At 43.1% G+C, this 18,416-nt stretch overlaps 1 protein-coding gene across 2 annotated transcripts in view; it reads right to left on the minus strand.

Moving 5' to 3' along the window:
- The window catches only part of CADPS (calcium dependent secretion activator), a 484,390-nt gene that overhangs the window by 44,181 nt on the left and 421,793 nt on the right, over window positions 1-18,416 (minus strand). For both annotated transcript variants that reach the window (XM_088831951.1, XM_088831950.1), the window contains exon 25: window positions 939-971. In XM_088831951.1, the coding sequence (XP_088688077.1) occupies window positions 939-971 (33 nt within the window). The remainder of the gene's footprint in view (window positions 1-938; window positions 972-18,416) is intronic.

Here is an 18,416-nt window from a genome sequence, read left to right on the forward strand (position 1 = left end):
GCTAAACTCCCTCCAATTTTCCATTTTGCCATCCTTTGAGAAATAAGCCAATAAACCATTACACACTGAGCTTCCTGGGGAAATGAATTTAAATGTTAATATAAATCCTTTTAGAAAAAAACAAATTTTAACAAATAAGTATTTGAACAAGGAGGGTACTTAACCACGTTCAGAATGAGAAACGCTCAGTACAAGGCCCTTGGTGGCTGTTGAGATAAGCTCTTTAAATTTAATATTTTATAATAGACTCACACCTCTTTTGTTAGAAATGGAGAAACAGAATCATTTTCTTTTCCCCTTTATTGGAATATATTTAAATCTCTCCAATTTTATTTTGCTAATAGGCAGGCCCAAGTCAGTCTATGAATGTATCCTGATTTATCACAGGTAATCCCACACTCTAGCATTCATGTGTAGTACTTAACCTCAATTTAAATGTAAATTTTGGGCAACTTTGAGTGCTTTATCTGTGAACTTGGAGAGCACTCTTCATTAATGAGGTCTGGACTAATTATAAGCAGTTTTGTAAGGTTTCTTTAAAACAATTGCAGAATTGACCCCAAAATGAACAAATTCCGAAATTATTTGTTTTTAAAAAATGCTGGCATGCTTGTGCAAATTTCTAGCTCAACGCCCTACTCCCAAGGTGTGCACACAGGAGGGGAGGGGCGCCGGTTGATAACACCAGAGAAACCAAAGGCAATGGAAACCAAAGTGAACCGGGTTCGCCCTCAAATGCAGTCTCTTTTTCCTGCTGAAAGAAACCATACCCTCTCTCATCTCAGAGCAACTTTACCAGGAAATATTCTTGCCTTCCTTTCTTCTGGTGATTCAAGTCAGGACTATACAATTTAGTGGCAACTAATGTAAAGAGCACCATCAAAATTCTCACGAAAGCCAACCCCTCCTCCCAACAAAAACAGTTTTCAAATACTCACAGGTACATCCACGTATTTGGAAGCTGCTTTCACCTAAGGAGGAAAGAAGAGGATGGAAGTGAGACTGGTGTTTATGTTTAATTGTTCACAGCTCGCTGCTGTATCACCATCAGAGTTAAAACAATATGCCGGCAGACGGAGCTGACCAGGAAACACATGAAAGGTACTAAAAAAATAAAATCTGTTTGCTATTTTTTTCTGCAAGCGAGACCCACTGCTTTGGAGAGAAAAACAGCGAGAGAGAGGGAGGGAGAGAAAAAGAAAAAGACAGCAAAGTTTTACTGACACACTGGACCTAGTGTGTGTGGGAGTTTAGCATTTTCCTCCCTCCCCTTTTAAAACAATTATTATTATTTTGATGTGGACCATTTTTAAAGTCCTCATAAAATTTTTCACAATATTGCTTTTGTTTTATGTTTGGATTTTTTGGCTGCAGGCCAAGTAGGATTTTAGCACCCTCCCCTCCTGCTGCACCCTGGTACTGGAATCACCACATTTACCCACACGTCTCCCAGGAAAATATCCAAGGGAGTATTTGTCCCTGTTGCTCTTTTCTCAAAGCCACTACTTAAAATGTCAACTCTTAGGGTATATATAAAGTTAACCTTAAAAATGCATTCCAATCTACATTAGGTGCAGACAAATATTGTCTGATTCCACTTAAACGAGATACCTAGAATAGTCAAATCCATACAGTCAGAAAGTACACTCAGATGCCAAGGGCTGGGGGTGGGGTGGGGTGGGAGACTGAGGACTTGGTGTTTAATGAGGAGAGAGTTTCAATTTAGGAAGGTGACAATTTTAGGAGATGGATAATGGTGAGAGTTGTACAACAATGTGAATGTACTTAGTGTCACTGAAGTGTACCATTAAATACGGTTAAAATAGTAGGTTTTATATTATGTGACTTTTACCACAATTAAAGACGTAAACAACAAAAAAAGGAGAAATCAGTGAGCCAATGGACAGAGTAGAAAGAGTTCAGGATTTGGAGTCAAAAGTTCTGTAAGTGACAGAACTGTTAATAGTTGACCTTCAGATCATCACTTTGGAGTCCTTCACCTAGGTTACTCTAGAACAGGGTGATAGCATTGTGTACTTTGGAGGGTTGATAACCTACCTGATCAAGTGACAAAATGTATGAGAAAGTGTTTCGTAAACTTTAAAGGGCAGAATACACACTGTTTAGTAAATTATTGAGAGGACAATGCATTCTCTCTCCTGAAATCACCACCAACACCCTAGATGATTCCCAGAGTATCCTATTACAGATTCTCTAAGAACCCTACATTTTTTTTTCTTTGCAGCTCTGATTGCAACTGCAATTCAGTTATTTCTCTGCAATGTCTGTCTCCCACACAATGTCATGTCTTGCCCATGGCTGTCTCCTGTGACTCATTTGGTAGCTGGCTTAGAAAGGTCACTCAGGGAAGATCTGTAGAAGGAAGAAGCAGCTAGTGACCAGTGCTGGCTTCAGGATGCTTAAGGGATAAGCAGACAAGATCGAGAAGTCACTGCAGGAGTCAGTCTGAAAGCCCAAAGGGTTGCATATAAAGCTGGGTGCTTGTAAAGCATGGTGGGTGAAGGAGTGAACCCACTCTGGGCTGTTAAGGGGAGTATGAGGAAAGCTTTCTATATTTGCATAATTAACATTTTGCTAAATGATTCTCAATATGAACGATTTCCTCTTTATTCCTGTTCTAGAATTTAGTTTGAGCAAGAGGGTGACTGTCCTTTCACGTCTCCTCTATGTACATTAACATATAACATTTTATGATGTTTTTCACTTTGCAAAATATTATCATGTATTGTTTCTTTTTTAAGCCAACCTGCAAAAGGGGGGAGGGCTATTAATTCTATCTACTGACTATTGAGAACATTAAAACCCACTGAATTTAAAAATTTATTTGATCATGACCTGGGCCAGAAGACAGAGAAGCCCAACTAACACGTGGGTCTCCTGAGCCCTAACTTGTCCTTTTGAACTCCCGATCTTCTCACCACGGGTAGAAAGTGTGAGGAAGGTAAGCTTCAGTGGTCAGGGCAGGCAGTTGCTGACAAAATAATTCTTCTCAGCTACAAATTGCCTCCTTCGCTCTGTCGAGTGAGTGCTTGGCAGTTGGTAAGAGTTTTGCTACAGCTGAAATGATCAACCTTTCAACACGCCCACTCTTCCCACCAACATGCAGTTTTAACCCAGAAAAGGACACCAGTCAAAGCCTATTCCTTTCAGATCAGATTGGGAAGATAAGGTAAACTCTGTACCAGGATGAAAATCGTCCCCTCTGCCACATGCACCAGCACTCAGTTCATGGGTCTTTTTTAAAAACCTGATAACTGCTGACTTGCACTTAACCTTATTAACCTTTTTTCCATCCCATAATAAAAAACAGCTCAGAATAAGTTGTGATCCTATTATTATTTAGAAAGATGTGCTGTATCATTTTTGGTCCTGGCCACTGAACTTGAAGGAAGATGTTGAGGACCCAAGGCAGTCTGGAAGTGTCTTCTATAAGAAAAGTAAAGGAGGTGTCTGGAAAAGGAAGGGCTAATGGCAAAGGAAATGAAAACCTTCATGCAGTTCAGCAAGGACTTTCAATGTAGAAGGGTTGAACTAGGTCATGGTAATTCTCGAGCATACAATTAGGAAGGATGAGGAACACAATGTGACTCTAAGAGAAGATGAAAACAGCTATCTTGGTCCAGCCAGGCGCTGGCTGTCTCTGTGACCAAGGACACCTTGCTGGAGGAGTTCAAGCACGAGGTATGCAGAATGCTCTGACGTGGTCTAGTGGTTAGGAATCCACATTGCAATGCAGGGGACATGGGTTCAATCCCTGATCCAGGAGGATCTCACATGTCGTGGGGAAACTGAGCCTGTGCTCTAGACCCAGAGGCACAACTGCTGAGCCCGTGAAATGCAACTACGGAAGCCTGGGTGCCCTCAAGCCCATGCTCTGCAACAAGGGAGGCCACCGCAAGGAGAAGCCTGTGCGCTGCAACTGGAGAGCACCCCCACTCGCTACAGCTAGAGGAAGCCCGTGTGCAGCAGAGAAGACCCAGCACGGCCAAAAATGACTAAGTAAGTAAAATTTCTAAAAGATAGAAAGCTATTATTAGTCCTGTTTTTTCGTTTGTTTGTTTTTCAGTATACATGTCGGGATGTAGCAGAGTGAGTAAGCTGACGGAACCAGGATCCGAACTGTGGCCCCTTGAGAGCCCTTGCCTGCTTAATGCCAACCTTTATGTGCTACCTTTAGGTGCTTTTTTTTAAGTATCCACAGGACTCTGTCTTTGGCCAGCTATACTCTAAGTAGAGAGGAAGCACCAGATCCTCCCAACTCAATAAGGATTTCGAATCATTGTCAAGCGTCAGAAAATCTGAGCGCACACCAGGTGACTTTGACCAAGTTAATTAACTTCTGAGCCTACTCTGCAAATGGGACAATTATAATGTTCCTCAAAGGAATACAGAGGGGATTGGAAGAGGTAATCCAGCTAAGGGTGAAGAACAGAGCTGCAGATGTGGTAAAAGCTACTACATGTACCTCTTCTTACTCCAATGTTGGATTACTGGTGTAGATCAAGTACCAGCTCCACACCCCAGTGGCCATGGTGACAGTTTCACTGCTCATGTCTAGTCCATGAGCAATTTCTCACCATAAAAAGGATGCTGGAATCTCCCCAGGTTTCCAGCAGGTATCTTAGCTGGTTCTCAGTCTGGCAAACGTCCTGTCAATTCCGTGAACACCATATGCAGTGGACTCCTCTCTAGAACACCGAGGCAGTGTTCCCGTCTATTCCCTTCCTCAGGCTGCCCGAGCCAGGGCATGAGTGAGAGGGTAATTCCCCAAGTCAGGGTGCTCTGTACATTCAATCACATATCCCTAGCACTCTCTGGTACAAAGCTAAGTGCCCTGTGGCACAGGAGAAAAGGCTGAGGGAAAGGGGTTTGCCCACATACCATCCTTTCTCTATAGGGACCCAACTGCCCTCCAAGGGAGAGGCAAGAACTGTGACTTCAGCCAGACTACATTTCCTGATACTCCCTACTTTCCCACCATCCCCGCTTTGGTGGGACAAGGAATGCCTGCCTCCGCTCTAGCAGTATCCATAAACACCCCACCCTCACCCCTTGGCCAGACAGAGCCAGTTCTGGGTTCAAAAGAGACACACAAACTAGGAGAAGTTGATGGAGACCAAGGGTGAAGGTGGAAAGACCACCTGATGATATTTTCACAGGTCTTCAGGAAAGAATGATTCTCAGGTCCTGGGCACTGCATTAGGGGACAGGGATGGAGGCCACTGATCCTTGACTCACGGCCCCTTCCTGGGATGGTGTCTAAATGCACAATCTCTCCAAACACCCAGAATGAGTCATGTCCCCCGCCACAACTCATAATTATAAGTAACATTTCTTGAGTGCTTCCTACTTGCCAGGTGCTGAGTTAGGAAGACTGCACTTGTTGTATTTAATCCTCACAACAACCTTTGAAAAAGAGTCCCATTAACAGTCCCATTTTACAGCTGACGAAACTGAGGCTGAGAGAAAGGAAGCAATTTGGCTTAAAGTCACACAGGCAGTAAGTAACAGCTCTGAACCTCACATCCCCCAAGCTGTCTATAATCCAGTTTTTTTAAAAAAAATCTATCAAACCACTTTTATTAACCAGTCATATTTAAGTCTTGTTTCTCACTGTATGTAGACACAACCTAAAATGGCTTTTCCTCGAAAAATATTTGAGGGATTTGAATAACAATCTGTGCCGACTCAGGGCAGAAGGTCCAAAACGGTTTCTCTGGCTTTGAATGTCCCAGCTAATTACCTAGACCCTCCACCTGACTTAGCGTGTGTAGACAGGCTTAATGGTTACTCTATTGAGCTCTCCCATTATTTTTCAGGTGCCCAAAGGTAATCTTTTCATTGAACACTCACCATTCTGGGATTTTCACAATGCTGATGACTAAGGGATTTTCTTCTGCCCGGTCCTAATAAGGGGACCTGAGTTAATCATTGTGTGGCTCTGACAGGGAGCACGGCGGGGGCTTAAACCACTTCTCTTGCTTCATTAGGGGAAAAAGCAACCCAGGTGCAGACCACGAGGACCTCAGGGTTTGATACTATTAAATCAATGCACGGACAAGAAAAAAAGTGGATTAGGCCCTTTTTGCAAACAGAAATCTGGTGGGTAGGACGCAAAGATGGAAGAAAAAAGAAGTCAGAATAGATACCACTGCATTAGTGACTGCCTGAGCTCTCTTTCTCCCTGTGGTCCCTTAAAAAAAAAATGACAAAAACCAACCAAGCCAACGATTTATTCTCTGCACGAGCTGACTCCACCCGTGCCTGTTTGACTTCACAAGAGCTCTGAGCTGATTTCTCTGCCTTTGCCTAAAAAATGCTGACCACACTGCTCTTTCAAGGGCCCAGCAGTATCTACTTCAATGCTTGGCTTGTGAAATATCTGCTGCAAGGATCATGGTGCTATATTGCCTCTTTTTCCATTTTCTTAACCAAGAAGATCTCAGAAATATGAGAGTTGAGGCAGTTCAGTGTCTCAGTATCATAATTCATGCCTCTACCATCTATAAAATGATTTTATCTTTATTAGTTGAATTTTATCATTTATCACTATCCTCATGTCTAGATTGTAGGCTCCATGAGGAATAAGAATTTCTTTTTTTTTTCCTCACTATCTACACTGCCTGGTATGTAGTAGAGGCTAAATAAAAAATAATCAACAAAGACAGAGGACTCTATTCAACACTCTGTAATCACCTATATGGAAAAGTACCTGAAAAATAGATATGTGTGTATGTATAACGAAATCACTTTGTTGTATACCTGAAATGAATACAAAATTGTCAATCAACTATATTCCAATATAAAATAAAAAATTTAAAAAGTGTTGAAAGAATGACTTTCTGAGCATGGTACTCTTTATTCTGTACCCAGGACAGAAGCTTCCAGTGCTCTCTGGAATAACGCAGTAACTGGTACACAGTAAGAGCTTAAGAAATATTAGCTAATATTGTTACTAGTGTCTAACTCACATGTAGTTAGCTGGGAGCAACTGTACCAAGTGAGTTCTTAGTTGTAGTTTACAGACTAGCAAGAAGGTTGGCAAACTCTTGCTTGTGGGTCAAATCTAGTCTGCTGCCTGTGTTTGTGTGGTTCACGAGCTAAGAATGGTTTTCACATTTTTAAATGAAAGAGAACTCATGTACACCCAGGGCGGATTCATGTCAATGTATGGCAAAACCAACCAATATAATATTGTAAAATAATTAGCCTCCAATAAAAATAAAAATTAAAAAAAAAGAAAATCAAAAGAAGAATCATATTTCCTGACATGAGACAATGACAAGAAGTTGACATTTCAGGGTTCATGGATCAAGTTTTACTGGAACACAGCCATACCCATTCATTCACATCTTGTTGATAGCTGCCTTCATGCTACAAGGCAGAGCATGCATCGCTGTGACGGAAACTATGCAACTTATAAAGTCAAAAACATTTACTATCTGGCTTTTTCCAGAAGAAATTTTATGACCTCTGGACTAGAACTTGCTTAAGTGGAAGCCACTGGGATGAGGGTGGGGAAAAAAATCATACAATGCACATTTCTCATCTCAGTATGGCCATTAACTAGTTGACTGTCTACTGGTCCAGGCTGTTGGCCTCCTGTCCTTATCTGTGATAATAGGGAACAGAGCTCAGGGTCTTCTCTGGATTTCTTACAGAAATGCAACTCTTAGATGGTGTATGAGGCAGCTGCTAGGAAGGATGTGAAGCAGGGAACACTTCCCACACCTTGAAAAGTTCATAAATACTCTAGCAGGAAAACAAAAGGTTAATAATATTTTAATATTAACAAGAGCTCTGGAAATGAGACTCCAGGAAAAACTACAGTAACAGGGAAAGGGAAAAAACAACAGAGATAAATAAAGACCCTTTGCACAGGAACCAGATAATGCAGCAGGACCCAGCGGGCAGAACCAGCAGGGAGACAGCAAGATTACAACAGGCAGTGTGTGCTGCCTAGTCACTCTGTGCCAGGCACTGTTCTCAGTGTTTTCTATGAACCACCTCATTCATATTCCCGGTACCTTTGAGATATGTCATCTGTACCTCTCTGGGCCGTCGTGAGGTTTAACTAAGACGATACACACACGAGGCATCATAAAGGACACGGCAGGTGCTCAGTACTTGCTACTGTTACTGCTGTTGGAACTGCAGGCCAAACAAACAGCCTTTCTATTCCAGTAGTAAAATCAGCTGACTTGCCTTGAGTCCCGACATGTGCCCTTCTGTTTCCTCAGTCTCTACTTCTCATGCTCTCTTGTGTTGTGTGGCAGAAATGGAATGGGCTATACATGCACATAAGCCCCTATGACAAGCATCGTTTGGGCCAATAACATGGGAGAAACATGAGTGCATCATTAATCAGCAGATTGGAACGATGTGAAAAAGGATGTGGGCATTTCTAACAGGGCTGACAGGCAGTGTGGAGAAGCAGCTGAGAGCATCTGGGGTTAGATGCCGTGGGGCCAAATTCTAGATCTACCGCTTATTAGACAATTTATTTCACTTTTCTATGCCTCACTTTTCTCATCTGTAAAATGGGGATAATAGAACTTTTTATGGAGTAGATGGGTTATTAACTGAGTTTTCAGAAGAGCTCCTGGTTCACAGTAAGAACTATGTGTCAGCTCGTCATATCATTTCTGTTGGAAAATCAGGTTGTTCTAGGTTGTCAAACCTGTATATAGAACTTGGTCTGGCCCTGCACTATCAGACAGGTACAAGTGGCTATTTAAATTTAGATAACTGAAAAAGAAATGCAGCTAAAAATCCAACTTTTTGGTTGAACTAGCCACATTTCAAGTACAGGTGGCTATCGTATCAGACAGTTGAGATATAGAATAGCTCCGTCATTGAATAAGGTTTTATTGGACACTTCTGGTCTAGATTCAAAAGACATTCATACATATAGGTTATTACATTTTTTAGTGATAAGAATGAAGAGGTGTGTCATTCAATTCTCATATCAGAACACGAGATCAGTTGGAAGTAGCAGCAAGGGGAAGGAAGAAGCCATGGGTGTCAAGAGCCTCATCCTGTGGATGAGAAAGAACTTAAGGTGGATGGGAATGATGTAAAGCGATAAGGATCCCAAGAGAGGGCTGGTAATACAAATGCACCTGTAATACAAGGGAGCTGGGAGAAGAAACAGAGAGGGTAAAGCGAGTAACGCTCTACCTACTATAGCAGGGAAAAAGTCCTCTCTGTGACCGATAAACCAGAAACAGCAACTTAAGAACAGCACTTAGAGCTAGGAAGAGAAAAGCCAGCTTGTTTAAAAGGGCCCCTTGTGGAATAAGGGACTGAGAGTGGAAAGAGATGGGACTGAGAACTGCTGCTTTTAAAGAATTATTACTGTGTTTCTGTACTAGTTCACATTTCAAATATGTATGTCTACTTCGTTCATAAGAAATTATTGCAAAAAGAACAAAATCAGCAATAAAATTTTCAGCATTCTAGCATTTGCAGGAAGACTGTATCTTCTCCAGGGTAACTTCTTCAAGGTTTTTGCTTGACTGAAATCATGTTTCTGAGCAGCAAAACCTAGCAAAAACCCCCCTCAATACATAATCTGGATGCTCTAAGTGCATCTTGGGAAGAGGAATGAATTGTAAGTGCCAACCGAGGGACTGACGGCTTGGGGGAGACAGAATGTGCCAGTGGGCGGATGTACTGGGACTGTGTGTGCGGGTGAGCAGTTGAGCAAACCTCGGTGGCTCTTGCTTGGGGCCAAGTGACAATTACAGTGAAAGCCCCTTCCAACACTTTCTGAGCACTGGAGAAAAACACAACCCTGAAGTGGATCAGGAATTGCAGACAGCATGACGGATTCCCAGAGCTCTGCCACCAGAGAGGCTGAAGTGTTTTCGATGCTTGCTGAAGATCAAGGCTGTTTCTGGCCAACTGGGAAGTGCTGTGCCCGTGTCAGCACCGTGTTCATGCCGCACAGATGCACATTCAGGGTGAGGCCATCTTCCTCCACTTTCCTTCTTAGGAGGGCAGGATTTTAGAAGTTCTGTTTTTACCAGATGTGGGAACTGTGACGTCAAAAATTGTTTATGGGTAGGTCATCAGAAGGCCGCTGCTCGGCAAGATGATCACTGGCTTTCAAAATATGATTCACATTTGAAAGACAAGAGTCAAGCATCAAAATGTTTTCAAATAAAATTTCTCTCAATTACCTATAAGTGGAACTTAAACTTTTTTTTTTCAGATAAGAGAAAGGGAGTATTGGATTGTAAATTCAGACTCTCACTATTGTTTTTTCAACGACTGGCTCTATGAATTTTGGGAAAGCAGTTGTCTTTTCACAGACAACACAGAAAGAACACTTGATATAAAGTGAAAGGGAAAGTGTTAGTCGCTCAGTTGCGCCTGACTCTTTGCGACCCCATGGACGGCAGCCCACCAGGCTCCTTTGTCTATGGGATTTTCCAGGCAAGGATTCTGGGGTAGTTTTCCATTTCCTTCTCCAGGGGATCTTCCCCACCCAGGGATCAAACCCAGGTCTGCACTGCAGGCAGATTCTTTACCGACTGAGCTACCAGGGAAGTCACTTGATATGAAGTTGTACTAAAAATGTGGATGCCTAATTTATAGTATCTAGCCAATTCTTTTCATGTCTTCTCATTTTACAAGTGAAGGAACTGTCACTCAGAGAGCTTAAGCTGCTTTCCCTGGGGAACACAGCTAACATAGGGCAAACCTAGGATTTGACTAAATGAATCTGACTTCAAAGGATTCATTACTGTATTATGCTGCCCCCTACCCTGCCATACCTTTGTTCACAAAACAATTTACCTAAGTTTGAGGATAAAATCCAGATCATGGGTTATGGATCTACTTTGAAAAGCAAAGAAGGTCTGTGCTCAGTTGCTTCAGTTGTGTCCGACTCTTTGAGACCCTAAGGACTGTAACCCTCCAGGCTCCTCTGTCCGTGGGATTCTCCAGGCCAGAATTCGGAGTGGGTTGCCATGCCCTCCTCCAGGGATCTTCTTGACCCAGGGATCAAACTTGCGTCTCTTATGTCTCCTGCATTGACAGGCGGGTTCTTTACCACTAGCGCCACCTGAGAAGTCCAAGGAGGTAATATTAAGATGCTCTTCACCTATCATCACAGCAAGACTTCACATGTAACAACTGATGGAACCATCATGGATATTCTGAAATAACCTCTGAGGACCACTGGAGAGCTTCAGAGGGGCTGGGGGAAGGTAGGAGAGAGCCCAGGCTTCCCTGGAAAGCCTCCTTAGACAAGAACATGAGTTGCAGGGCTGCTGGTTGATTGCAGGGCTTCTGTGCATGTTCATAAATATTGATTGTGATTAAACTATTATCATAGTAATGAGGGTAATAATACCTCCTCCAGCCCATCCCACCACACTACTCTGAGTCCCCACCTTTCATCAAACAAAGAGCTGCTGGCACTGCTGGGGAGTTGGGCAAGAGGCAGGGAAATGATCTCTATTAAGCGAAAGCATTCTGTTCCATGCGCTGATTAGGCGCCGCAGCCTCATTAACGAGGAGAATTGTTCGCGTCTCCTGTTGCTTGGGGTACTGTGCTCCGAGACTGGGTCCAGGAAGCGTATGTTCTCATCTCTCTTCCCCCCTGGGGCTTCCGAACAGATGCCCGATGGAAGGAGACCTGTTTTTCTTTCCACTCTCCCTCATTTCTGTCCCAACCATTACTTCCCAGGGAGGATTTCTGCAAGGCTCAAGGGCTCCTCCAAAACCACTCTTTCTTCTCATGCTGCTGAGACTCAACAATGGTCACAAGCTTATTATTTCCCTGGCATGAGGCTAAGCGATTTATTGGTAATTAACCCTCACACTGGGAGGCGTCATGGTTATTACCCTTTAGACATGAGGAAATTGAGGCTCAGAGAGGTTTAGTGACTTTCTGAAGGACCCAAAGTTGGTAGTGTCATGGAGCAGGTGTGTGAATGTGGGTCTGCTGGACTCTGGGGTCTGTGCCCTCTCAAGGGTACTGAGCTGCTCTTCCATGTGCCTATTTACATGACATCCTCTCACTTTAAGGCAAATGTGGAAATGCAGAATGGAAAGCTTTAATTCTGTAAACTCTCCATGAAGGAATAAAGGCTTATTTTTATTTGATTATATTGGGACTTCCCCGGTGGTCCAGGGCTTAAGAGTCTGCCTTCCAATGCAGGAGGCGCAGGTTGGACCCCTGGTTTGGGAACTAAGATTCCACCTGCCCCAGGACAACTAAGACCATGTGCCACAACCACTGAGCCCACCTGCCCTAGTGCCTGTGCTCTGCAACAGAAGAACCCACTGTAAGAAGCTTGCACACGGCAGCTGGAGAGACTGCATGCCACACGAAGACCCAACGCAGCCAAAAAATAAAGAAACAACAGTAATAAAAATGTAGGGGGCCCTTGCCCACTTCTGGCATTTTCGGGTTTTATCTTGTAAACATCTCTCAACACCAAGAAGCCCAACTGAATATAAGCTGGAAGAGGCTAGGGGCCATGTCTTACGCGTGTCCTTGCTTCCACGTGGCCCTGCTGCTGAGCCAAGGTAGCCTGTACTGAATAGCAGTGTTTCTACACGAGGGGACCACCTGTCACCCCTGCAGCTGCCTCACCGTGAACTCAAGTGTATACCCTGCTTACACTGCTGCTGCCAGAGATAACCTGTCTCTTACAGCCAGGCTAGGTCTGCGACAGAGGGAAGCATTTTTTCTTCCCCCACCCCCTCCACCGCATCTCAGGTAAAGATCAGGGAAAACAAACACGTTGATCAGACAGGAGGTCTGGGTTCTATATCAAAATGACTTGTTCAAATCACTTTCCTTCTCTGGTCTCAGTGTAAACAACTGCAAAATGGGGTGGCTAGAATGTATCACAACTTCCCAAACTTTTGGCATCAATACCACCTTCCTGATTTGGGCTATTGCCCGTGGGCCATCTGTATGTACTATATTTACTTATTTACTTAATATTCTCCTTTAAATTGGCTCACTTTTTAAATACTTAATTCTAAAAAGAAACCTGGTATCACAAGAAGAGAAGATAAGAGAGAAGAGAAGGTAAGCACAAAAATAAATACAACATACACATGATGAAGTGATTACTTTCTAGGTAGACAGGGTTGCCTGCTAAGGGTGCTGTGTCTGAGGCTGCTCCTTCTCTCTGCCTCTCTTTTTGTTGGGCATGAAGGTCTGAAAATTTGGAGAAGTATGAGAGGCAAACACTCAAAGGAAACTTTCTCCTTGATAGAAGGATATGGAGGGAAATATGATTAAGAAAGAAATAACCTTCTCACAATTTGACTAGTGTTATTTCATGAGTTTCTGCCACATCTGACACCTTCTCACATAACATGTAGACTGTCCCCTACATTTGGTAAACACGCAGTGATACACTAGGAAAGGCTGTCAAGAAGAAGGAGGAGGAGGAAGAGGAGGAAAGGGAAGAAGCAGCAGAAGCAGCAGCCTTGGTTGGTAGAATCTGCCAATTTCTGTGGTATAAGCGGTTTTATTCTGATCAATCTCAAGCTACCAACAAGACATCACTAAAAGTGAATATGAAAAGAACTGCAAAGAATTTGCTCTTAACAGCAGGTAGGAACTGAGCACATCACTGGAAACAATGGACCAGAGAATCTCAGATCCTTCTGTTATATGTACTCTAGATTGTAACTTTCAGTTAACAGAAATAAAGCCTTTTTTAAAAAAAATCTTCCCTAGTCTACAACTCTAGCTCAATAATTTGCATAGAGCCATCATTTAAAACATGGTGGCTGATTAAGAAACTGACTGTAATACTCAGGACTCAGTGATATAACCACAGTAACAACCACAAACCATAGCAGTATTAAAACAAGCATTGAATGCTTGAGTAAAGTCGCTCAGTCCTGTCCGACTCTTTGTGACTCTTTGAATGCTTTTCCCATTGCAGATCCGTTCCGTTCCGTCGCTCAGTCGTGTCCGACTCTTTGCGACCCCATGGACTGTAGCCTACCAGGCTTCTCCGTCCATGGGATTCTCCAGGCAAGAATACTGGAGTGGGTTACCGTTTCCTTCTCCAGGGGATCTTGATAGATAGCATTTTTTCATTTATTTCTAAAAATACCACATAATCTAGGTCTTATTATTATTCCTATTGAATAGGTCAGTAAATTAAAACAAGAAGTGAATTAATTTGTTCAAGGTTATAATATGGTAAGGGGCAGAACTAGACAAGTAAGTATGGCTTGGTGTATGCTGAAATAAACTTGGCTAAATTTAACATATGCTTGGAGAGTGGGAGATTCAACTCTGGTAAAGGAACTATTTTGATTAATAGAGAGGTATTCTAGAGATCATGTATGAATGAAAAGTTCCTGAAGAATTAAAGTGAGAAATTATAAAAGTATACTAAAGTTAATGGACAATATCTTTGAGGAATCTAACTTCCAGATATGGAAATGTGCTGAAATGGAAGTTATAGGAACTTATAAAAGAGTTTTGGTTGATTCTGTTACAGGTAATAGTTTGGGCTGCTTAGGAGAAAAGATGCTATGCTGAGGACTAAACCAGTGAGAAAACTTCTGGTTAAAAGCATTAGGGTCATTTCAACCTTCCCACAGGTTTAAGCTGAAGGAAGGTTGTTGTTGCTTACTTGCTCAGTCAGTCAGTTCAGCTGCTGAGTCGTGTCCAACTCCTTGCAACCCCATGGACTGCAGCACGCCAGGCTTCCTTATCCATCACCAACTCCCAGAGCCTACTCAAACTCGTGTCCATCGAGTCAGTGATGCCATCCAACTATCTCATTCTCTGTTGTCCCATTCTCCTCCTGCCTTCAATCTTTCCCAGCATCAAGGTCTTTTTGTTGAGTCAGTTCTTCGCATCAGGTGGCCAAAGGACTGGAGTTTCAGCTTTAGCATCAGTCCTTCCAGTGAGTATTCAGGACTGATTTCCTTTAGGATGGACTGGTTAGATCTCCTTCCAGTCCAGGGGACTCTCAAGAGTCTTTTCCAACACCACAGTTCAAAAGCATCAATTCTTCGGTGCTCAGCTTTTTTTATAGTCCAACTCTCACATCCATACATGACCACTGAAAAAACCATAGCTTTGACTAGATGGACCTTTGTTGGCAAAGTAATGTCTCTGCTTTTTAATATTCTGTCCAGGTTGGTCATAACTTTTCTTCCAAGGAGCAAGCATCTTTTAATTTCATGGCTGAAGTCACCATCTGCAGTGATTTTGGGCCCCCCCCCCCCGAAATAAAGTCTCTCACTGTTTCCATTATTTCCCCATCTATTTGCCAAGAAGTGATGGGACCAGATGCCATGATCTTAGTTTTCTGAATGTTGCGTTTTAAGCCAACTTTTTCACTCTCCTCTTTCACTTTCATCAAAAGGCTCTTTAGTTCTTTACTTACTAAGTTGTGCCTAATTCTTTGCGACCCCATGGACTGCAGCACACGAGGCTTCCCTGTCCATAACTATCTCCCAGAGTTTGCTCAAACTCATGTTCATCGAGTTGATGATGCCATCCAACCATCTAATCCTCTGTCGTCCCCTTCTCCTCCCACCTTCAATCTTTCCCAGCATCAGGGTCTTTTCCAATGAGTGGGCTCTTCATATCAGGTGATCAAAGTATTGGAGCTTCAGCATCAGTCCTTCCAATGAATATTCAAGGTTGAAGGAAGGTTAAGAATGGCTATTTATGGGACCCCCATAACATGCCAGGTATCATACAAGGCCAATGCTCACTTTGTACCTAATTGTTCCCTTGAGTCTCTGAGGTAGGCATTAGCATCACCACTTTACAGAAGAAGAAAGTGAGACTCAAAAATGTTCAATGACTTTCTCACATTTCTGTAAGTCTGGGCTTCACAATCACTTCTCTTTCTCTACCTTTCTGGGGATAAGCTTCCCACTGCATGTGACTCAGAGGTCTGGTCAGAATCTCTATTAATTTCAGAACAATTATTTTCTGTTTGAAGCCATGCACAAGTTTGTTAGGTATTTCATTCAAAGCTGACATTTCTATGACCCTGTAGTTCAGCACCTCATGTTCTAAAGAAAATACTGTGTCTGTGTCATGTTCACGCTGAATACTTATCTGTTTACTAAAGAATATTAAGGGAAATGGTTAAATTTGGATCCTTACTTTATTTCTTCTGAAGGTTGCCTTGGACAGCAGGTATGTTAATTGTCATGTGTGTTTTCAAGGCATGAACTGGAAAGAGGATGATGTCCTACTAGGTGATAAAATTATCTGTCACAGACCCCAAAGTGGATGTCAAGTTCTGAAACACTGGGGAGCAGCTGATGAAAGAAGTCCATAGAAGACACGGCAGATCAGTATTTTATAGTTCTTGAGCATTTCAGGGCAAGCTGTTTTTGTTTGGTCCATGCGAACAAAACACATTAGACAACCTAAGTCTTGCCTTCCACTAGTGGCTCGAAGCTTCAAATTGAGAAGACCACAAACCCAACACTAGCTTGTAGCAGGTAACTGGTCTCTCTATGACCGCTCTTAACTTCTCCAACTGAATCAATTTCCACAATGTCCCCATGCAAAGCCTTAAGTCCCATAACCACAGGCTCTGGACTAGATCCTTAACTCCATCCAACTCTATCCCTGTCATTTTCCCCCCTTTGCTCTGGCCCTACCCTGAGTCACAATGAACTTCCAGTTTCCAGAATGAAGTAGACCTTCAGGGCTTCCCTGGTGGCTCAGACAGTAAAGCGTCTTCCAGAAATGCGGGAAACCCCGGTTTGATCCCTTGGTTGGGAAGACACCCTGGAGAAGGAAATGGCAACCCACTCCAGTGCTCTTGACTGGAAGATTCCATGGATGGAAGAACCTGGTAGGCTATAGTCCATGGGGTCGCAAAGAGTTGGACACAACTGAGCGACTTCACTTTCACTTTTCACTTTTTTCTTCTCCAGGTCTTTGTACTTTGGACATTCTTTGTTTTCTTCTTTACGAGGTGAGATTTTACTTATCTATTAGACCTCTGCTCAAACGCCTCTCCTCTATGGCCTCCCAGATGAGGCTGCGTCCCATTGGGCTATGGTCCAGTTGCATCAGCTAGTCTCTGAATAATCGCTACGCTTGTAAATTACTTGTTGAGAATGTCTCCCTCACAGGAATATACAATAAGAGACACTGTTCCTCTCATTCGTGGCTAAACTCCCAGTGCCTAGCACACAGTAGGTGCTCCATAAACATGTGTTGAATGGAGCAGCGTGAAACTAAAGATTGTTCAGAAAGCAGAAAGGAAGTGGGGAGATTCTGTATGTCTACTCCTTTGGTTTTACTGCAAAACTAATTGGCTGGTGGGTAAATTATAACATACTTTTGCTGGTAAGATGTGAGAAATAGATGACTCTTTCCCTTAAGAATGATCACAGATAGTCGATGGTTCTGGGAACAGTCACAAATTACCTTCATCTATGGGTTTCTTAGCTTCTATGGGGAATAACATTCTGGTGATAATTAAGCAGTAGATCTAAGGTGGAGTTTTATCAGCTGTGCAAGACTCAGCTGGGCACGTTACTCAACTTATCTCATCTGTTAAATGGGATAATCATCATATCTATTACACAGGGTGATTGTGAGGATTGGATGAGAAAATGCATGTCATTCACTTAGCACTGTGCCTGGCACACGTCATATTCAAAGCATGTAAGCATTTACTACCATGGCTGGTGCTTCTGTCCAAGGCAGGCACCTCTACTCTGAAGCATAGAAGCCAAGTGACTTGAATCACATGAATCTAGCATCTGATAATTTGATGAGGTTACCCTCTGAGGAAGAACCAAGACCTCTCTGTCTACACCGCCATCACCAGCCCATACTGTAAAAAGCCATTTCTCCCATGCTGGTGTTCCCTGAAGCCAAAAGAAAAATGGAACGCCATCAGAGGTAACACTGATATGACAAGTCATGACCAGCCTCAGCCCACTCTACAGTTTGGACTGCTTCTGGATCAAAATGTTCTGTGGACAGAAGTGAATACCCTTGATCCAGTTCTGGCCTTTGACCAAGTTGGCAGTCGTGCTCTCTGGCCTGCCATCAGGGGCTCTGCACTGAAGCAGTCCAAGCTGCTGCTTCATCTGCATGAACATCAGCCCTGGCCTCAGATTCTAGCAGGAAGAGAAGCATGTCCACTGCATTTCATATCTAAGTGGCAAAACAATTAAAATGCTGACAAAAGGGAAAAAGGGTGAAAGAGGGTAATTTGAGGCCTAGGAGACTGGTCAGACAGTGGAGCTTGGGCCCCTCAACAGCCCTAACGTGGGATTTATCCTCCCTGACCTGAGAAGTTTCCATGCTATGCTGTGACCATCTCAAATGGATGTGGGTAATGGGGGGGGGAATCTTAGGTAAATTTTAGGGGGGCTTCAGGGAATCTGATGCTGGGAGTGGGTGC

This window comes from Moschus berezovskii, chromosome 24 (assembly GCF_049115385.1).
Source record: "Moschus berezovskii isolate FMDL1 chromosome 24, NW_MosBer_1.0, whole genome shotgun sequence".
Taxonomy (NCBI): Eukaryota; Metazoa; Chordata; class Mammalia; order Artiodactyla; family Moschidae; genus Moschus; species Moschus berezovskii.